Source organism: Crassostrea angulata, chromosome 2 (assembly GCF_025612915.1).
Source record: "Crassostrea angulata isolate pt1a10 chromosome 2, ASM2561291v2, whole genome shotgun sequence".
Taxonomy (NCBI): domain Eukaryota; kingdom Metazoa; phylum Mollusca; class Bivalvia; order Ostreida; family Ostreidae; genus Magallana; species Magallana angulata.
In genome coordinates this window covers 20,555,001-20,578,064 of record NC_069112.1, presented here as the reverse complement: position 1 = coordinate 20,578,064, position 23,064 = coordinate 20,555,001, and the positions used below count along the sequence as shown (strand labels likewise).

The 23,064-nt window shown below is 33.7% G+C and overlaps 3 protein-coding genes across 3 annotated transcripts; 1 reads left to right on the top strand and 2 right to left on the bottom strand.

Moving 5' to 3' along the window:
- Window positions 1-3,370: 3,370 nt before the first annotated feature.
- LOC128173999 (uncharacterized) lies at window positions 3,371-4,840 on the bottom strand. Its single transcript, XM_052839649.1, has one exon. The coding sequence runs from the start codon at window positions 4,838-4,840 to the stop codon at window positions 3,371-3,373; it is 1,470 nt and encodes a 489-aa protein (XP_052695609.1).
- Window positions 4,841-6,810: 1,970 nt separating this feature from the next.
- Window positions 6,811-9,155, bottom strand: LOC128173998 (uncharacterized). The gene is made up of 3 exons (XM_052839648.1): window positions 9,151-9,155; window positions 8,812-8,975; window positions 6,811-8,718 (listed from the first exon to the last, which is right to left on the bottom strand). Exons 1-3 carry the CDS (start codon window positions 9,153-9,155, stop codon window positions 7,097-7,099), a joined length of 1,791 nt encoding a protein of 596 aa, XP_052695608.1. The 3' UTR covers window positions 6,811-7,096.
- An 8,063-nt stretch (window positions 9,156-17,218) lies between these two features.
- On the top strand, window positions 17,219-21,471 carry LOC128173391 (G-protein coupled receptor daf-37-like). The gene is made up of 2 exons (XM_052839065.1): window positions 17,219-17,337; window positions 19,209-21,471. The coding sequence occupies exons 1-2, from the start codon at window positions 17,313-17,315 to the stop codon at window positions 20,285-20,287; spliced, it is 1,104 nt and encodes a 367-aa protein (XP_052695025.1). The 5' UTR covers window positions 17,219-17,312; the 3' UTR covers window positions 20,288-21,471.
- The last annotated feature ends 1,593 nt before the right edge of the window (window positions 21,472-23,064 follow it).

The window sequence follows — 23,064 nt, the reverse complement described above, 5'->3', positions numbered from 1 at the left end:
AAAAGACTTTCTTAATCAAGATCTAAAGTATCCGCTCCTTCCCTAAAACATTTACTACTATACCTGCAAAAAGCTCTCTCTCTCTCTCTCTCTCTCTCTCTATCTCTCTTCTCTCTCTCTCTCTCTCTCTCTCTCTCTCTCCATGTAAGAGTATGTGTTTGGCTTTTCTTTAAGTGTTTGTTTCCTCCTTTAGTCTAAATTCTCTAGTTGTCCTTGTCTGAACCTCGTGTGCTCGTAAGTAAATTACTTTTGAATCTTTTTACATTAAAGTTTTATATAGCCGAAAATTAGAGGAGGGGCACAAAAAAAAACTTTTCTCCTTGTATTCATTTTTCGCTTTCTATAGGAATTGTCTACCACCTAAGAATGATATATCAGATTTGTTAATGTAGTAAAAAAATGAACAAAAGGGCACCAGATGTATGACTTTTTTTATCAATGATTTAGGTTGCAACTGACTGAAAAGAGGTTTTTCTGTTTCGAGAAGAGTTTAATCCGCCTAGCGGTATCGTGGAGTTTGCTTAAATCCTGACTCTTGTAGTGAGTAAGGAGTTCAGGCGGTTGTTTGACATGCATTATACACATATATATACATATATATATATATATATATATATTATATAGGTCTTTATCTACAATTATTCTATTTGGGTTTTTTTTTCATTGTTGTATTTTATTTGAAAGACGGGGTTCTATTTCAAACATTAAAAACGAAATTGTCCAAATGTTTCCAATGAGAAAACAAATCGTAATAAAAAAAGTAAAAGATCTTTTTAAGCATATTAATACCAACTGCTTTTAAATTAGATACGAACATAATAAGGAAGAAACACTCAACTGAAGACTCTTATACCTATTATTTTTTTTTTTGTAATTTTTTTATTTTTTGAACTGAAGAAAGTTTTGGACATTTCTTGCATATAAATTTCAGTACTAAACATTTTACCTGCGCGATTCATCTTTTGCTTAACCGATCAAAAGAATTCCAGGAAATGTCGTTATTAATTGTGTATTGTTGTGCAATGCAAATGTTCACTCTATAATATATCATTAAGATTTCGTTGCTCAGGACTGTTAGTCTTTGCAAAACAAAACCAAATCATTCCTAGTGATAATCTTTGCAATCTTTCCCAATTGGTTTGTTCCCAGCTGGGGACATGTTTTGTTAACAGATAGTCGTTATTCATTACATCATTGTTTGCGTCATCCGATTTGACAACTCTCTGATAAATATACAGGAATTCCTTAATAAACGTTAAATGCTTCCTTTGTTTTGGCAAACAAGTTTAATCACATCCAGTGAATATTTTCTTAAGCAAACAGGCAGTTTTAAGTTACAAAAATATTTATTGTAACACCCGATTAAACCTGTTTGAACAATTACAATTTTTGCACATGCATTATGCCTATTCTTTTTCAACAACAGGCAAAGAAAACACGTGTTGACAAAACATTCTTAAGCTGACGTACATTTGATTTCATTATTGCTTGGCAATGATTATGTACATTTATCCCAAAGAATTTTTTTTTAAAAAGGGGGGGATGTAAATACCAGAAATCATTTCCAATGGAAATTCGATGCAAACTTCGACATTTACACAAAATACATGTATCTCTATCAAAAACATTTCTTAACCTTACGTTCAGTACTTTGAAATAACTTTCTTAATAGAACAAGATGAATAGATAACTAAACGTAATGAGCTACAAAGTTTTATGAGAATCATAAAAATGTTTTTTTATCAAGTACAGTATTAAAACGTTAAAGCAAACCCTAGATCCAAATAAACATCTCGCTAATCGACACAATAATTATCTATTGACTACAAAGCTTCATAAAACAATATGACTAATCGACTAACCAAATGACTAATCGACCGACATCATGATTAACGAATAAAAAAAAAGACATCATGATTAACGAATTAAAAAAAAAGACTAACTGAATGACATAATAACTAACCAACTGATAAAATGACTAACCGGCTAACAAAATGATTACTTTTTTGGTTAACTGACCGCTAGGCGGACAGATGGAAGCACAGATTGATATTAGCATTACATCTTACGCAAATAACTGTCTTGCAAATACAATGCCTACTAGTATATTGTTTAACTCCATGTTATCATTTTGGTAAGCATGACTCTTAATGACATGATGTAACCAACGGTGTTCAAAATTTAAAATCCAATAAAGTACAGAACAGGAGCCGTGCACTAACGGACCTCTAAAAAACGTAGAGGTAGGTGCCATGGGGGAGTGAACATCCTCTGCTAGTGGTGTAAAAGTACCCTTTCTGGCGCAGATACCTAACATAGGAGCTCCACAGCGGGCTGTGGAGCCGTATACGTCATTAATCACCATGGAAACCGAGAACGCAACGATGGGTTCTATAATTAATCAATAGGGCTATTGAAATGGGGACTATGGGGTTTGCTGACATTTGATAAGGAATTACCCCCGAAGACAATGATGTATTAAATGGAGGTATGCGTCAGTGACCTTGTAGTACGTATGGGGGGTAAAACATTGGGGCCCTTTTGTTTGGGGGTAGGGGCCGGAATTAAAGGGGGATGAGAGGAAACGTGTTTAAAAATAGGACATGAGCGTGGTAACATTCAATAGGGGAGACGGGGACCTGACCGAGTAAAAGGACAACCCCAATACAATAGTGTATTGTGTGGAGGTATACTAGTATGTATAGGATCACTGAAGGGAAAGGTGAAACGTTTTACCTGAGCGTAGCAATACGGAAATGAGGTTTAAATGTTGGTGTTTTAAGATAACCTGGGTGTCGTATAAATCGATACCGAGAAGAAACTCATCCTAAAAGAAAAATGAATAGACACAATCTCATAGACGAAAAAAGTTTAAAGGGCTTCATATATCTAGTCTCCTTTAAATAATGAGTTCATTATGAGTTGATACTCATTGAAAACCACAAACCCAATAGATACTATGATCCGAAGGACAGGTGACCATCAATGAGAAAGGTATCGATCGGGGAGTAGGTGACAGGTGGAGTCTAATATATTTAACCCCCAATATCAACCGAGGAGTAGGTGACATATTGATTCTAATATTATACCCCCAACCCCATATCATCGGAGGTATCGAAAGGAGAGACAGGTAGAGTCTACTATTATGACCTCTCAAAGGGAAGGATTTTTAACAGGGTTGTAATAAACTTGCTCAAGATAATCCTCCCAAGACATGTTACGTCTCTGAATGTCATCCGTGAAATGAAGAACAATAAAAAAAAGATGATACATTTAAATTCTTTAATCACGTGATCGATCTACACATTTTTTTTTGTAATTCATACGACATTTTAAATACAACAATGGTAAGTAATTTGATTTAATAATTTCAGTCCTCTTCATCTGTATCATCGCCTTGGGACTCTTCTGTTTCGCTATCATCGTATTCTTCGGATTCCATCGCACTATCATCATCTTCTTCCCAGATTCCGTCAATGAGATGTCGGTTCTTATGCAGGGCCATCATAATAGACTTGTGTTCACTGTAGCCCTTTGACTGAAATTCTGCTACATCATCCATTATAGTGGCATGAAGGGATCCATGTCTTAGCTGAAGAATATATTGGATGAGTGCAGCGTAATTTGATACAAACGTTTGTATGTCCTTTGATTTCATCTTTTTATCTGTCTTCTCTTCAGCTTCTCTTCGGTTTAATCCTTCTTTTATGTACTTATCATATTTTTGATTCCATTCTTTTTCATTGCTCTCTCTTGCTTTATCCATAAGAACATTAAAAACTTCATGTTCATGGTCATCTTCATCATCTTCCTCCGTTTCCTCCTGTTCAAATGGGATCCAATTTGCAGTTTCTTGGTTTTCCTCCATTTCTATATCGTTATTATGCCGTTTTAATGCGGGATTTTCGGGACACCATCTTTTAACATGTCTTTGAAGATCGTGCATATTTTCAAAGACAAGACTGCAATCATCACAAGACGGCATTTTTGAATCAGTATATTCAGAGTCCAAAATTTGCAACTGCTCTGGGTGAGACTTGGAATTCGAATGATAGATTTCTGATTGATCTTCTTGATCGCTTGGTGGGTTTTCTAAAGAATAAGTATTATTTTCTTCAGAACCGAATTTTATAGGATCCAAGGCGTCAGTGCGCAGGCGCAGATGTTCAGGAGTTGTCGGTTTTAAATCAATCAATAGATAACCGTATGGTTTTGAGGTGGCCTCTTTAAAATATCTCATCAGATGTTGAGAGTTTTCTGGATACATTTGACGAGCCAATGTCATCACTTGCTGCTTGTCTACGGGGTTATTAAACATCACCAAATAGTGGCAATTTCGTCTCTGAGTAGGATCTTTGTTATAGTACAAATTTTGGTTAATGGCCATGACTGACAGGTTTCTGTGATGGCTACCTTCTGTAAATAATTCGTTTACTCTAGAGTCTTTTGATGCTGTCGACATCAGATCGTCTAAAATCACAAGATTTCTTGTTCTAGGGTTGATAAACGAATCTTGCTCTAGATCTATTGGAATACCCTGTATAAACTTGACAGGGGGATAAACTGTAGATTTGATGATATTATATAGAGGTTGCCAACGCTTGTAAAGCCACAAAATTCTTTCTGGAGCCGGGACAATCTTAGTCTTACAATTTTGCAGCAACTTTTTTACAAAATAAGTTTTTCCCGAGCAGGTTGGTCCTGAGACATTAGCTGTAAATGGATGTTGAAAGAAAAAGTCATTTTGTTGACGTTGTGTCGACATGCCCTGTTGTTGTTGTTGTTGCGGCGACAAAGACAGCTGTTGCTGTTGTTGTTGTTGTTGTGAAAACATAGTCATTCGTTGTTGTTGTTGTTGTTGTTGCTGTTGTTGTTGTTGTTGAGGCGCCATAAACCTTTCTTGTGGTAACGAGTATCCCTCTTATTTTTGTTGTTGTAGAGGTGGTAAAGACACTTTTTTCTGCTGCTGCTGTTGTTGTTGTTATTGTTGTTGTTGTTGTGGAGCTAGACTGAATTCATAAAATCCGTGTTTATATTTTAAGTGCCTTTTTAAACTATCAGGCCACACATACTGTGGTTTCATTAATTTTCGTGGGTATCAATTTTCGTGGATTTTCTAAAAACCACAGTTTCAAGGATACGTAATTTCGTGGCCAATGATCCAATCAATACAAAATGTTAGTTGAAATTGAACTTCAATGAACATTTAATTTCGTGGATCAACTTAACAACGAAATCCACGAAAATTGGTATGCAACGAATATTGATGAAACCACAGTAAACGTTAGAGCACAAATTGCAGGTATACATGTTGCTCCTTTGAAATCCACAAGAATAATGAGAAAAATAATATCAAAGGTTCACATTAAATACGAGAACTAATCTTCGTTTTGATTGGCTGTTCAGTTTCGTATTTAATTTATTTTAAAAATATCAAAAAATGAAATCTCTCTGGACTCCGAGGCCAATGTCCTCGGTATCTTAGGACTCCGGAGTCAATGTCCTCGGGATCTTTGAACTCCGGAGACAATGTCCCCGGTACCTTTGGACTCCGAAGTCTTTGGACTCCGGAGTCAATGTCTCCGGGATCTATGTCCCCGGGAATCATAGTTTCCGCGGCACCCCCGGGGTCCTATGTTTGACAAAGTAAAATAATGAAAAAAGACAGTCATTCATTGAATCTATTTTAATTTGTATCTACATCATACATTGAAGTAAACATACACATCTCTATAGTAAACACAAAGAAGCACAATCTTCATATCTTTTCTTGATGTAATTATAGTGGAAATCATACATTAAAACTTTAGACAGGTCAAGAATAGAAAATCCCACGTAAATTGGTCTATTAAGAATCAACTTTTGTTTGCTTAGTTCTACAGAAGCCAAGTCATTGTTGAAAATTTGGAACGATTGAAAGCCAGGCTTGGCTGAAAGCTTTAAGAGCCTCTTCTTATTATGAACAAGTTGAATATCTACTCGTTTTCGTAGATTTTCCATTGTCTTACCAAAGACACTGTTATTCATTAGCTTAAAAAAGTCTTTTTCAAATTCGTTTTTAGCTGTTTTTCTCATGGTTGTATTGAAATCAATGTAGGCTTTAAGCCATGGGCTTTGTTTAAAGGACAGAACGCGATGGACTTTGGTCAATTTCATACCTAATGAGAGGTATAGTTGCAAATTTCTATAGTGCAGCACATATTTCTCTTTGTCAAACAGATTGGGCATCAGTTTTGTGTAGTAACCTTCTTTCATCCCGAGTCTTGTTAAGAGTTCCTTTTGATAAGGTGATAACATGTCTTGTTCTATTTTGAAGGATTCTGGAGCTAAAGGGTAATCGTTGTGGTCGTCGTGTAATTCTTTAGGATATTCCATGTCAACCTCAAATATGTACCCGGTGTCCCCTTCAAATGGAATAGAACTGACCTGAAGAGATTTGATGCAGTCGCTGCTTAACCAATCAAAGTCGTGAGTGGGAAGAGGTTGACACATAGCCCACCCATACAGATTGTTTGCATCTAAATACATCAGATAGTTAGAGGAGCGTTGTGGGTCATAGTCATTTAGATATGGATTGTTAGCTTTGGCGTATCTCTTAGAAATCATAGCAATAACCCCTCGGAGACCCTTTTCTATAAAAAGATGCATATCAGGGTCGGTTAATAGTTCAAGTTCGACACCTGTCATCTTTAGCGCGGCTTGCCAAGCCAAGCCAGGTGCTGTGTAAAAATAGGCTGCGTCAAGACCATACATTTCAAGACAGAGACTTCGAAAGTTTTCAAACACATCGGAGATGTGGAGACTGGAGATGTACATCAGTCTCCATGTACAGATCATGGTATAGACCTAAGTCTTGAATTTTAAACACGTCCCAAACCAACTGCGCATGAAAATATTCTTGATCGGAAACAGTTTTGCCATCTAAATCATTAAAGAAAGCTTTTTGAGGTGGAAGGGCTTTTTCTTCAAAACGTTTAAAGGAGTTAATGTATCTGTATGGGTAAACTCCTTTTCTGCTTAGCAGCTGTAGTTTCATTTGTTTATTTCCCGGGTGAGTGAACGTGACGTACGCTTCAAGATGGGGAAATTTATGCAATCATTCTTTTGCAAGATTGATGGAGAGTTTTTCAAGTGATGTGGACATAAACTGAAAAGTGTCTACAAAATCCAAATTACCTAACGAAAAAGCTATATACTTTTCATAGTTTTGAGGAATACAATTAATCCTTTTGTGTTTATATTTGCCGATAACACTCATGGTGTGGTGAGCATCATAACCTTTGAGATTGTGGAAGAACACAGGTATTCTCTCTCTTAATCTAAGATTTAAATTGCAGGAACTATGAGCAGCACCTCGAAATTTTCCAGTAACGTGGCAGTGATCTCGTACAGTGTCATTTCCGAGTTGATCTTTGCAGATGCAACAATGAGTTGCCTTCAAGAAACTTTCAGACTCTTGATCAGAAAGATTCATAGGTTTTGGATTACGTAATATGCTTACAAGCTTTTCTTCGAGTTTCACCATGTGATCCATAAACTTTTCAACAGCATCCTCGCCACGGTATGTAACGTGATTCTCTGTTGTTTCTGGTGAGACTCCAACAACTTTATACGTAAAACCGGAGTGAACGTGCTTCGCTAGTTTTATGGTAGACGACTTGTTAGGATCTGGTTGACAACCATAATGTCTTTCAAGAATGCTTTCAAAATCAGCATAAACCACGAACGGAACCTTGAGTTGCTTGGAAATATCGGTAAACTTTAGCCATTTGTCTTCCTCTGTGGGCATTTTCGTTCGTTGAGCACCGTGTACTTGACGATAGATCACATGATTTTGAAGGAGACGTTTTTTAGTAAATCCATGAAGACAGTAGTGACAATGAAACAACTGATTTCCTTTTTGACCGTCATTAAGAAGTCTATCGAAATCTTTAATCAAACAGTAATGATTACGAGTTCCTTTGTTGATAACAAGAAGATCCACGTGACGTAATCCCCTTTCTTTCGTTAAATGAAGAGGGAATATTTCTTGTTTTTCAAAGCCAAAGACGTTAATGGATATTTGATTTTTCTTTTCAAATTTGGGAATATCTCCAATTTTGACAGGAAACGGAACATCGGTGAAATCAAGTTTGTCTACGTACTGAACATACTGGATGACGCGCTGAGGATCCTTTGCCACTGGATAGAGGGAAGCTATCACTGACCACATGAAACATTTTTGATCAGAATTTTGAATATTGATGATTGCCTTTTTGTTCGCAAGTTTTGATGGTAATGGGAGATAACTTGAACCTTTTATCGGGTCATATTGGATGATATGAATGTTGACTCCCAGAACCTTGCCCAGCGTCCAGTTACTACCCTCTCTTTGGTATTCAAGAAAAGAGTTTACACATTTCATAATACTCTCTCTTAAGGCAGTTTCAATGTCTTCTTCTTTGAAAACAATGTGACAGAGTCCATGAAAAAAGGGCTCAGCAGTTTCCACTTGATCTCCTCTGGTCTTAGTAAATCGAACTTGTAATGTTAGATAAAATTTAATTCTTCTTCTTTTGGCTAGCTCTTCTTTCAGTATTCTTCGTATGTTCTCTTCTTTTAATTTAAGGAATGTTATAGGATCAAATTTGCTTTTGTCAGTGGCCTCTAACGATATCTTCTTTAAATTTCCCTCAATAGCCTCTTCCTCGCTGATGCAGGCATCATCTGCGTCATCATCTAGTTTTAAAAAAAAATACATGTTCATTTCTTGACTTCTCTATGTAAAAACAAAAAAAGCATGTCAACATAATATAACCAATCATACAATACCTTTTATGTCACTAGATGGATCTCCTCCACCCTGTTGAATTGGATGGTTAGGATTAACATTTTCTTTGTTGTCCTGGTCCTGTAACGAAGAGCTTATAGGAGGGGTTTCTTGTTGAGATATTGGACCTAAACATCTGGCCCCAGGATCATGAAGCAAACTTGGACTTAAGTCAAAAATTATAAACTGTCTTAATGCCTCTTGATTAAAAACACTGACAAAATTGAAATGCTATTAAAAGTGTCTTGATATAATGTTGTTAATTACAAATTTCAATCGTCATTTTATGATAAAACATTATTTTATGACTGATGGAAATGTTGACTTAAGTCTGAAATTGCTTCATGATCCTGAGGCCTGGAGTGGAGTCTAAGATGCCGCAAATAGCTATCCCTTCTATTAAAGCGTTTTCCACACGTCTGACAATGAGAAAGTTCTCACCCATGTGTAGTTCTCTGGTGTCGATGTAAATTTGAGATTCTAGTGAACCTTTTTCCGCAATCTTCACAAAGAAATCGCTCGGCAGGCATATTAATCTATAAATTAAGAATTACAATGAGTTGACATCATCAACATTATCTTTTCCCTTGTATGCAATCAAATACAAATAGAACACAATGACAAACTTTAAAAGCATTAAATAATGTACTTTGGGAAGGGGTTGATGCGCCAACGAATCACCTTGATTTCTATTTTTAAATGATTTATATATGAATCACCTTGATTTCTATTCTTAAATGATTTATATGCTTTAAAAAATATTTTTTAGAATACGCATTGAAATAACTATGAATTACAGCTACATCTCTTTATAGTTTATATTTTGATTCTTACCTCACGGATATTTAATGCTCCACTCCATATACATTGTAACTGAATGCAGTCTCGTTCGATAATATAACTGTTTGTTATTCCAAAGACGAGATGCGTTTGATTTGATTCCTTTTCAATTCATAGTTTTATATTGAACAATTTCCATGGCAACATTAGAAAACAACATAATCCGATTGGTTACTTTTAAAACGTCATGTTAAACGTCATTATTGCTTTTGTGTTTCATGTTCCTAGCAGTTTTTTTTTTTTTAAATGCGCGTTATTTTGTTTGTCTGAACAGTCATATCACGGCAGTTCTAAAGCGACGATGTAAACAGTATATTAATCAATTTATTCAGTCTGTTCAAATTGATTAAAATCCCTTTGTGATAAATGTTGATAAACATCAAAGATAACAGTCATGGTAACAAAATAAACATTTCATGTACCTAAAAAAAAAATTTATATTTAACAGGAGTTTAAAACAAATCAATGCGTGTTTTATTTAAAGAAATACATTTGATCAGTATCCCCGAAGACTCAGGGACCTTCCCCTTGCTTTTCTTGAAGTTAAATGACGAATATTTCTTTTTTTTGTCCCTGCTGTACAATAAACCATTGTATTCAGGGGTCCAATGTGCTCGGTCAATGATTTCCTTTTATTCTCTTCAGACTATGAGATTTGAGGTCTATTAATTTATACATTGCTGACATGAAATCACGTTGTTTTCAGATTTATTTCTTTTTAAACTGTGATCGTTTTTTTATTTCCTGCATTCTACACTGTCTCAGTTTTAAATTCTATTGCATGCATTTTTACAAAAGTATAAACTTCAAGGGTCCTTTAAACGCACGTTTTACAATCAAAATAATTTCGCTACGATGGAAATTTATTGATGTTATAAAATTGTTAAACCCCTTTTTTGTTTAAAAGTTGATTAATTATCTTCACATACATACTAAGTATCTTAGCAAATGAATATAAATGTTCTTATTTGTGTTTAACATTTTAAAAAATGTATTTAGTTTGTCTTAAAAAATAAAAAATATGAAATTAACGGACTTTATTGTATGATATTGTCTTTGTTTCATTTTTATCCGAAGGCATAATTATTTAATTAAACGAATTTCAACAAATTAATTTTTTTTAATAACGTTTGGTGCTTTAAAACAAGTATTGATTCTTTCTTACGCTCAGGTATCCTTCCCCTTACTCTTTGTAAAGTTCAATGACGCATATTTTCTTTTGTCCCCACCATTGAATAGCTTATTGTGTTCGGGGGTCATAATTATACCTGTTTCGTATCCTCATTGTGTTTACGCACACAATAGCCTTGTGTGTTTGGGGGTTATAATATTAATAGTTATAGTTATATATTATTATCCTATAAAAAAGTGACTTCATCTGTCCTCCGACTGATACCTTTTCCATTGTGTTTAGGTGTACAAAATTTTAGGTAGCTATAGGGCGGTTTTCTTGCTCACACATGTCAGTCAACTGCTCCCCCACTCCACTTTTCTCTATCCTATTGACTAATAACAAATAAGGCCTCACTCTAACAAAAATTATATGAACTTCGTATAATGAATGACACATCAACGTTAATTAAGAAGATCGTTGTGACGAATATCAGATTGATTTTTTTTCTTTAATTTTGAATGATCTGATTCGCGTATCACTCAAGTGTCCGTTGCATGCATTTTAAATGAGTTTCAACTAATGTTAATGAACTCATTATTTAAAAGAGATAAGATTTATGAAGCCACTATATATACATGTATATATGAAAATTTGTTATAGACCCTTTTTTTAATTGATTGATTACATAAAATACATAAATTGCGTCCTTTCATTTTGTGTAATTTTTTTGTATGAGTTTCTTCTCAGTATCGATTTATACGACACCCAGATTATCTTAAAACACCAACATTTAAACCTCATTTCCGTATTGCTACGCTCAGGTAAAATGTTTCACCTTTCCCTTCAGTGATCTTATACATACTAGTATACCTCCACACAATACACTATTGTATTGGGGTTGTCCTTTTACTCGGTCAGGTCCCCGTCTCCCCTATTGAATGTTACCACGCTCATGTCATATTTTTAAACACCTCTCCTCTCATCCCCCCTTTAATTCCGGCCCCTACCCCCAAACAAAAGGGCTCCAATGTTTTACCCCCCATACGTACTACAAGGTCACTGACGCATACCTCCATTTAATACATCATTGTCTTCGGGGGTAATTCCTTATCAAATGTCAGCAAACCCCATAGTCCCCATTTCAATAGCCCTATTGATTAATTATAGAACCCATCGTTGCATTCTCGGTTTCCATGGTGATTGATGACGTATACGGCTCCACAGCCCGCTGTGGAGCTCCTATGTTAGGTATCTGCGCCAGAAAGGGTACTTTTACACTACTTCTGCTGACCGGTTACATCCCATGTACGCTCTTTGTAATATTCGGGAAAACGGAAAAAACCGTAGACAAAAAGTTAATAATTTATGGTGTGACAATAAGAATGAACGATGTCAGTCAGCATTCGACCCAATGAAAGTAGAATGTTTTTGCTAACAACGTTGATGTATCAACCAAAGTTGACTTCAATCAAGACTGTTGATAGTCCTGTTTAATTTTAAAATAACCACAGTCTGAATTTCTCTATTATTTTTCCAAAAACTAAGTATTTTGTTAATTAGTTTTCAGTTTTAAAAGAAAATGAATGGTGATATTATTATAGTCCTAGACTTCTTGTATTCATTGCACTATAGTGGCATTTAATTAATATTAAATTAATTATTGGTCGGCAGTACCCCCTTTTCAAACATTTATTTTTCTTAAAAATGAAACGGGGAAAGACACGCTTATCATGCTGCCATTATAAACGATGCAACAAATCTATCTGTCTACAAGAGCAATTACTTTTTTATTTAAAGGGTTGAATGTTCTCAGTCATTTAAACCTATATTGATTTCCTTAAAAAGCTGATTTTTTTTTCAAAATAAAATGTAGAGAATAAATACTCATATTTTATAGCGTAAATATGTTATCCTTCTTAATAAAAAACAGTATGCAATGGATTAAGGCCAATCTGACAACTAATCTTTTGACGAATAAGTCTCCTTACAACAAAGAGGAAAAAAATGATGATTAAGATGCCATCTTACTATTACATGTATATATAGATATTAATCATTGATTAAATAATAGGACTTATTTTTCCCTCTTTTAGCATTGATAGATTTGGTATGATTGAATAACTAGTTTTTTGTTACCCTCATTTCCTTAGCAATAATTTGATATTGGTGAGTTGATCACTGATCAGATACCTTTTGTGTGTTTTAAAGACAAAAGTGTATTCAACTCTTCATTGATGCAGGCAGGTAGCAAAGGGCAATTGGCTTATTTGGCAATCAATAAATGTATTACAAGTACATTAAAACATGTACATCAAATAAAAGTTTAAAAAAGGATTTAGGGGTTCTTGCAATGAAACAAAATTTAGGAATTTTGGGAAGAAACCAGAAATACGTTCAGCTTAGCTGGTGTTCGTGAGCCCTCGCCAAAATTTATGTTGCAGCTAAAGGAAATTTGACGAACTTAATCGAGCACCCTTTCTGCTGAGTACGTCTCTGGTTATTTTTGTTTTTAACACAGAGTTTGGATATTCAAATCAATGTTATTATGTATGCAACTTTGATTTAACCCACGGGTTGAGATTTGTATTTCTTAGCTAATTAAATTCATGCATTACAGACAAAAACATTTTGTTATTTGAATAAACATGTATTCAGTCAAGTTTAAACTTAAGTTGCGTTCTTTTTTTTTAATCAAAATTCCATTCCATAACGGATTATACTTTTTTTATGAGTACATTCTACATTCAATCATGGTTTAACAATGCATTAGATGCATTTTGATTTGGAATTTTTAAAATGGAAAAATAAATGACAAAAAACGTAAAATAAAGGAATAAACATAAATCTAGTTCCACTTGTTTAATCTATTTCATTTATTTCTCAACTATGTAAGCACATGTTTGAAATATTATGCATGTCTAGACATGTGTTCAAATGGTTCACAATATTGATAACAACTGACTGTGACGTTGGTACGGAAGCACGTTTTTCGTTTAGCTTGTAACTTATTAGTCATTGTTCTTTAGCCATTTAACGCTAATGGAATTGAAAGATTGGTTATACTGTCATTGTTTCTCTATTTTTCAGGAACTGATAGAGAAAAAATTTTCTGAACAGGATATATGACAAAAAATGTCTCGCAATTTTGTTGAAACTAAATTATTGGATACCACTCCGCTCTCTCTCTCTCTCTCTCTCTCTCTCTCTCTCTCTCTCTCTCTCTCTCTCTCTCTCTGTACTGACTACCATCAAGGAAGAGTCAACTTGTTGCTAATGCACATCTTTATTCAGTCATTGTATAACTAGAATGATGATTTACGACATGATGGCGTGACTTGGTGTAATGACACATGATGTGACTAGATGTGATTAACTTGAAAAACAAAGAAAACATACATAAGTTTTGATGATATGAATAAACAAACTAAACACACTCAGCATATGACAAATATCACTCTAGTAAATATATATGCCCCTGTTCTTGTAAACAATACTTTCACTTATATATATACTCTAGTAAATTAGCAAATATAACGAAACTCGTACTACTAGCAAATTACACAATTCAAAATGAATATATATGTACACCTATGGTAGAGTGCACAAAACATCGCATCCAAACAATGAAACCTTAAATTCCGATATATCATACAATAGAAACATGCTACCATGATACTTATAGCTTTAAATTTGTATAACATTCTAGATATATCCCTTGTGCCAACATTCTAACATGTTACTAAAAATACATCTTCACAGTTGAACACTTTTGTTTACACATTTATATCTATCGTTTATACATAACTTTCTGCACAAAACAATACACAAGCAGATTTCATGTTAACTTACCGACTTAGAAGTTTTCTCTCGTAGAAGCAAACATAGTAAACATGGTAAATGTAAATGGTGTTCAGCACAGGGACTAGGAACAAATCTAAACTGCTCGTTCCCCGCGAAAATCCTAAAAACAAAACCAAATCCGGAAATCCGGAATATTCTAAAATTCAAACTCAATCCGGAAAAATGTATATAATGTAAAATTGGCTATAACACACACACACTCTCTCTCTCTCTCTCTCTCTCTCTCTCTCTCTCTCTCTCTCTCTCTCTCTCTCTCTCTCTCTCCTATCAATCACTCATTCGGAACATTGTTTTGTCATTTTTTAATTTTGTCAGATTAAAAAGATGTATTGTCGGTATCCCTGCAAGAATGTACATCACTTCACTATAGAAAGTTTAGCAAATGACTTAAATGTGAGTTGATTGATGTAGCTAAATGGTGACTAAATGGCATGGGTCTGCACAAATATTGTTCAAGACCTGAAGTTAGAATTCAGCTGACAGAATGGTTTAAAGTCAGTCATAATTTTCAAATATTTTTAACTTAATTCCAATCAACAATTTACACATATGCATATTTTTCGAATAAAATAATCATGTATAAAAATGTGTAATAAAAAATGTATCAAAATTAGACAAAATATGATGTATACACCTTTTTTCTCCATGTTTAAACCTACACGCTAACTGCCTTTTTTATTTACATTTCAAATCGATTCCAGCATAATGACAAGATTCTTGATCCCAATAAAGCACCAGATGTAGAATATTTCTCATTTATGTGTAACATCCAAGTCCAAATATGTCATTTATGTTCCGACGAAAGTTTGATTCATTTTTTTAAGTTGCAAAAAAAAAATTAAGCTTATTTCAAACATTTAAACGTTTTTGTTAGTTTTCTTTTAATAAAGATAAAAATACAACATATCCAAATGTTATTCAAATATAGTTATTTAAAAAATGAAAACGCTGTTACATTTTCGCCGTGTAAAAATTCCAATTTCATGACATGCAGGATATAAATGCATGATTATAGCAATATGTGGTAATTATACGATAACTTTATGCATTTACATTTCTTTATTGTATTTATGTTCAATAAAATCATGTACTAAACAGTTGATTTTCATCAAAAACAAAACAAAAGCAAAAAAAACAAAAACAAAAAAAAAACTCACGATGGAAATGATATAAAACATTAAATTCACGTTTTGTTTTTTTTATTTACTCTTATACATGGATTGTTAAAGGGTTAATTGTGCACTGGGTTTTTTTCAGTATTTATTTTGTAATCATCCAGTCTTGCGTTGGCATTTAGTTGTCTAGCCTAATGGTTTGGTTTTGCGTCATATGGGTTAATATCTAGTGTATGCTGGATGAAGCTAGTTTGGTTTAATCTGGATAATACTGGTTAACAATGTAAACCTTAATCAAAATAGCATTGATTAACTCTGAACAAAATGTAATATCATAAAATTGACTACAGAACGATTTTTTTTACTTTTGGTGGTGTCTCTTTTTGAAACTTAGATAATTGTATAAAGGCAACTATTCAATCAAAGCAATGTATTTAAAAATATTGATTTATGGTAACATCCTCTTATTAAAACAGTAGTTTGTATGATGTGTTTTGATCAATTTGGATCTGATTGGAATTGATTAGATGTTTACCAAGAACAAAAAAAGTTGAAACAGGATTAGTACAAAAAGGTCGATACTTGGGGGATAAAGCGTTTTATTTTTACATCAAATGGTATGTATATTTTATCAGGTTTTGATATATATATTTCGTTAAAACCTAAGTTTCCCTTTGTGGTGTATCTTTAAATCAAGATCTAAACACCGGAAAACACTACGTCAAAAATTGGCGATTTCAATTTTTTTAATTATTTGTGTTCATCAAGTTGGTTGTGTATCATCACAGCTCAGTGGATGAAATACTTGGTTTCTGAACCGTTTCAATCTAATGCCCGAGGCTTTTGTACATATGCATATATAATTAAATGTAGTACTAGATTAAATTAAATTCATACAAGATTGTCCTGTGACTATCCTATGATTAATATGCTAATTTAAGAACTGGTCAGCAGTTGATGCTCTCCCCTCAATGATCCGTGTTTTCTCTGCTCATGTTTTGCATATTTTTCTTTAAATGTACGAATTTGAACAATATTCGTTATCACACCATGCCATTTTCAAGGTGAAGTGACCACATGCCGTTTGAAGGTGTAATGCACCACCTAAAAAGGTAAATAGTCGTTACCTGACAAATTTAACCACCTACATGTACTAACAATGTAACTAGGTAAGAGCAGACATTTTTCAAAGATCATGAGCGAGTATGGTGTGAATTTACTTTATAGATTCATACAAACCATTTTCATTTCCTCATTTCTCAATGAATGCATGCTAGTGAGACGAGAAAAAAGGTTTGTTTTTTGAACATCTGGATAGAAATAATTCATTTTGAAAACTTATGTATCTTATTTGCGTTATCTCCTTTTATTATGCAACGATTAACATTAATCAGAGTGGCATTTGTATTTCACACTCGAGTCATTTGTGACCTTATATTATAAAGACGCTGCCAACTCCTCAGTCTGAATCAGAAGAATCTTGAGCAAGGATCGGATAAGAGTCATTGCCTTGCTTCTGTTAAACTGATCACTTTATCCCTGCTGTTAAGAAGACTCAAGGATTCGGTTTAACATGGAAAACATTTCGAACAACTCTGGTGAGTGGTTTTTAATTTGCGTCCTTGTATTCTTTGCAAAAATAGACTTTTTTATGATTTTGTTTAAGGTTTTTATGCCTACTTTTGGAATATTTTTTGTTGGTTCTCATAGTTTTTTCGGAGGAGGGGAGTGGGATGTTGTTGGTTGTTTGCTTCTAATAATTGTTCTTTATTATATACTATAAATTGGTCATTCTTGGATAGACCCATTTTGCTCAATATATTTTGTGCAAAACGGTTTTGTTTTTAAAATATATCAGCGAATTGGTTTGAATGTCTTACAAACTAGTAAAAGTTTCCATTGGTAAGAGATAATCACGGGATAAAATTAGTATTTCAAATCGGTAATTTTTTATTCTCCATGCAACAAAATATGTCCGAATGCAATAAAATTGAACTTCGATATCTCAAACACTAATATCTCGTATACAATGGATATGCCGAAACGATTTGTAAGTCCAAACCCCCCTTAATTTTTAAGTATTTTACCTTTGATATCTCGAGTACTCCGATATCGTGAAAATTTTAAACAGTCCATTCTAGCGTAAAGTTAATGGTGATCAACGTTTAGATATGCAGACAACTACATATTGCTTTGATGTAGTATGATCAAAAACATCTTTGAAATAATTTTGTAATTCTTCTATTGTAATGATATTTTTTTATAAAATTTCGATTCAGTCTACGTTTATTTAAAAACATGTGTTTTTGGTGCATTAATGATCGTTGTTTTAAGAATCAACTTTAGTTTTAAGTTGACTTAGTAAATAAAATGAATTAATGCGAGCGGAGTTTTGGGGACTTATTTCATCTTAACTCTTAAAAGAGTTCTGTCATTTACGGACGTTTTCATGATTTGTTTTGTAACAGTCCAAAATCTTTTAATTAACAATTTATTTCATTTAAATAATTTTAAAATCTTTCGTAATCTTGCATGGTTGCAAAGTGTGGAACATTTTTGTTACTAATAACTCTAATAGATGTGGGTGGGATTGTGAACAACAGGACTACTTTCCATCGTGTTTTGAAATGACTACAATATCAATACCTTATGAAAGTTTGTATAATTAACACTTTTGTTCCAGTGCTCAAGACCATTTATCAGAAAATGTTTTAAAGAAAAAAAGCTCTAATAAGAAAGCAACATCTATTTACTGTAAAAAATCACAAATTGATGCTACACAATTTTCTTTTAATGCAATGCCTCCTCAGTTCCTTAAGACAGTGTCTTTTCCCAAAGAATTTTAGTACTTGTACAGTAACATGCGTTCGTGTTATGAAACATTTTTTGTCGAAAAATATGTAAAACATACATAGCTTTGGAAAAAGAATAAATTTCAACTAGACAGACTACTTTTGACATGCTGATAAGTCTGATCAAGGTTCAAAAGATAAGACACTAGCTTTGTGAGCTTAACAAAATATATAGAGAGTTGCGGTTCTTTGTTAACGAAAAAAAACGAGGTGAAGATTTTTAAAACGACATGAAGAGAATCACAATTTTTTTCAAATACTGACCATGGTCATCACGCGGCTAATGGGATTAATTCAAGAGCATAATATGTTAACCTAATAGGTATATGTTCTATAGTTACATGTATCAATAGCAATCGATGTTAAAAGGTCAATACTATGATTAGCTACTCTCAAAGTACAATATTCAACAAATCTTCCAGGGCCGCAAAACTTCAATTGAAAACGGAATCGTTGAAAACAATTCGTGGCCTAGTGGAAAGAAAATCACGTAATATTTATCTCGTCCTGGGCCGACGATTGACAGTTTTTGTTTTAATATACATTTATGTATATCGATCCAACCTTTATGATAGCTTGGCATGGGTCAATGATATGATAAATCTTTTGTCTTACAGGGCTCCGTCCTATGCTGAACCCACCGCCCCAGTGGGGGTTTTGGATATCTTTCTACATTACTCCCGCCATTGTTACACTGGGACTTATCGGAAACATGTTGTGCTTTATCGTGATGAAACGGAAGTCGCTACGACAGCGCTCCTACAGCCACTTCCTGTGCGCACTGGCCGTCTTCGACTCTCTGACCCTTGTTGGTCGACAAGTCGACCTTGTCAACATGTATTTGGACAAGTACACGGAAATCGGAAATATGTTTTCCACATTCTCCGACTTTGGCTGCAAAATATACTTCTTCTCTTTGAACATTTGTTACCTCATGTCAGCTTGGTTGATTGTCTGCATGTCCTTAGAAAGACTGCAAGCCGTCTGTTTTCCCTTTAAAAAGACTCCTCTGAAGACGCAGTCGGGTGCGGTGTCCATTATATCCTGCCTCTTTCTGATCCTTTCCCTATCGCAATTTTTTCGCTTTTCCTTCTTCGGCAGGAGCGGATCAAGATGTGGCGCGTATGTGGAACACCGAGAAATCTACTTGAATTTGCACATATACGGATACATGTTTACGCTGATGTTTGGCTTTCCTTTCTTTGTAGTCCTTATTGGAAATTTCTCAGTTCTGCTAAAAATTCGACGAATCCAGAAAGATATATACGAAAGAAGCAATGGAGGAAAATCAAACATGTGTCAGTCGCGAGCTGTCTTTCGAAAGCGTTCCTTCAAAACAACAGCAACACTGCTAACAATATCATTTACATACATTGTAACAATGCTTCCCTTGCTTATAATATCTATTATTTTGTATGCTGTTGTAGACATGAACACAATAGAAGGTATCTATTTGTACTTTCGTCTGAAACCCTACTCCGAAGTCATTTCCACTTTTTCCTATATAAACTACAGCATCAATTTCTGCATATATGTGTTGTCAGGAAAGTTATTTAGAAAGGAATTGAACAGGATGTTCACGCATTCAAGATCTAGCAGCCAAACGACAGGAATGGTGATCAAAGCTTCAAGACAAGAGTTAAACCGAATAAAAGATGCAATTAAAGTTGAACAAAGTGAGGAGAGGTTTCTGTGAAACTCAATTTTCATGTAAAAAATGACGTATGACTGAATTTAAGGTTATATTCTTTGCTCTTCTCATGTCATCTATTGCAAATAGGTTAATTGACAATGGATAACTATGTGTTACAAAAAAATCGAAACACAATTTTTTTTTGTTTGTTGGTTTTTTGTATTTTTTTGTGTGTGTATTTTTTGTACACATTCTGTTTTGTAAATAAACATAATTAGAATAGTCAGAAGGTATTGTTTGTAGAAGTAACTTCCAGCTTTTGTTCCGCACTTATACAATGTATCTTAAGGAAGCACGGGTTAAGCCATTTGTTTTTAATTATAAAGACACTAGTGTACCTCAAAACTGTTATTGTACAAACTTAAGTTACTTTTTCTAACACCTTTGCCTGTAAAAACGCTGTGAATTGATTTGGTACTGGAGTTTAATACATTTCATTAATGACATATTTAGATTTTTAATCGTGCAATTTGTGAACATATGTAAACAGAAGTAATGAGGAATCATTCTTTGGATATCATCAGGTGATCATTAAGGGTAGGCTTGGTCAAATCTGTCATAAGTTCCGTTGGGTCCTAATAGATTTAATTTGATGGCCCCCCTTTTACCTCATTATACCCAAAAATGAGTCCTTATTTATAGTTAACACTATGTGTACGACTTAACGTTTTATTGTTGTTATGATATGTAGTACACAAATATTACAATAATACGTTGTATATTTTAGTATATATTTAGTACATAATATGTGTGTGGTTATATGCCTGCAATGCACTAAAAGATCGACACATTAAAGGAAGTTTGATGTCCAGAAAATTGCCTAGCATATCTACCTAAATATTTAGAATATTCATTCCTGTAAAATTTATATTTCAGTTTTGGAAAAAGCTAGATATTTTAGATTTTAAAAAATACCATCCTGTTTATTTTTAAGGAATTCCTCTTTTCTATAAGATATATCTAATTCAAACATGGTCATGAATTTCCGACCCTCTTTAAATTTGCTTTAGATTTGTTTTATATATAGAGAAAGATTTATCAATATGATACGATGAATTGATGGTGTAACTTGTCTCAATTTTACATCATTGCATGTGGGGTTTTTTCAGCACAATTCGTTTATACTTTGTTTGATATTTGTATAGCCATGTTGTACAATGGGAAACTGAAACAAAGCACAAAATAAAATAAGCTTACTTTATTATGTTTTATCTTATCTCTAACAAATATTCAAAGCAAAAACTGTCTGTCTAGTAGAAAAAAGTTCAACAGTTGCTACCTTGAATTTCGCAACAAGCGTTAAATATTCAATACCCATTTCTTCAACGCGGAGCAAAGTAGTTCATGGAAATTTATGTGCATTGTATATGTCCAAAACGCATAGTCTTGTTTTTAAAACACGTTATAAATAAAAAAACTAAAAAAAAAAGATAGACAACTCTCGAAATTTAAAAACAAAAAAAAATGCCAACACTTTTGACAAAAAGTGGCTCTTTGTATAACTATTTGGTATAGCGGAAGCTTTTACTTTGACGCTCTTTGGATTTTTGTTTACTTTTGAAGTTGTGCTATTTATAGTGACATTCGCGATTTGCCTGCCTACAGCCATGACTCTACTTTCAGTAGAGCCCGGCTAAAAACTTCACAGCAAAGCAAAACTGCTAACATACACATCTAATCTGTAGTTGTTAACAAAGACAGCTTTCTAAGTTCAAAAGGGACCAACTTTTCCAAAAGCAATGGGAATAATTAATCCGAATTTCATGTTAAGGTGGAATAACACATCGCCACAAAATGGCTGATCCCTGATCGAAACGACATTTTGTTTTATTAAAAGGATTTTATCGACTACAACTGATAACTTATCTCATAGCCGAGTGGATAAAGTGTTGGGCTTGTGATCTTTACATACAGAGTTCGAATCCCGCAGGGGTTTTTGTTGTTACTTACTGAATTGATTTTTAAGATATTCATTTTTATCCCCAAAATGCAAATTTTTCGCTTGTTTGACATATGTATACTTTATTTATCATTATATTTTTCATAATCAAATAATTTACTGTTAATTTGAGTGACTTTTTACAGGTGTGTTATTCCACCTTAATATGCACATCTAAATATAAACACTGTCTACTATATTACTACAAAGTTACGTGAAATTCTGTGTAGTGGTTTAAGAGGAGTTATATTTACAACTAGAAGAATTAATTGATTCTTTTACAATATACAATGCCCCTCGCAATTCGTGTGTTGGGTAAATGTATAGTTGCGATCAACACCAACTAAAGTGCACGGCACTTTACAAGAAACTTACTTAAACTTACTTCAAATTGACTTCAAAGTTTATCTGATGGTGTACTAAGGTTCTAATCTGAGTTTTTTTCTGTAAAAGGAAAAATTATCAAAAATATCAGAAAACATTTGAAGAACTAAAAACAATATTTGTTTTCTTAAGAATACCTATCATAAGACTGAAATGTTTTAAAATTGTTGTCTTTTTGTGTGATCCTCAAAGTTGTTTGCAAGTAACTATAAATAATTAATGAAATTAAATATTAAAATTAAATGAAACGTGCATTAAAAATGTTTTATCGGCAAAATATCGATAGGAAACGCTTTAATGCTTTTAAACACGTGAACAAGGAGCTATTTTGAATAACAAATAATAGTGTTGATGTTACTCCTGATTGAGGGGGAAAATTATATCCTACTTGATGTTCTGTTAAGTGCCTTTTAAATTTGTTTGTTGTATGAAACCCTTAGTCTTGCAGATCTTCACT

Excerpts from the sequence above, each read along its gene's own strand:
- LOC128173999 (XM_052839649.1), bottom strand. The coding sequence starts at position 4,840 with ATGACTATGTTTTCACAACAACAACAACAACAGCAACAGCTGTCTTTG.
- LOC128173998 (XM_052839648.1), bottom strand. Across the intron at positions 8,719-8,811 it reads TCCATCTAGTGACATAAAAG|ATGATGACGCAGATGATGCC; the intron begins GTATTGTATGAT and ends TTTTAAAACTAG.
- LOC128173391 (XM_052839065.1), top strand. The coding sequence starts at position 17,313 with ATGGAAAACATTTCGAACAACTCTG. Across the intron at positions 17,338-19,208 it reads AAACATTTCGAACAACTCTG|GGCTCCGTCCTATGCTGAAC; the intron begins GTGAGTGGTTTT and ends TTTGTCTTACAG.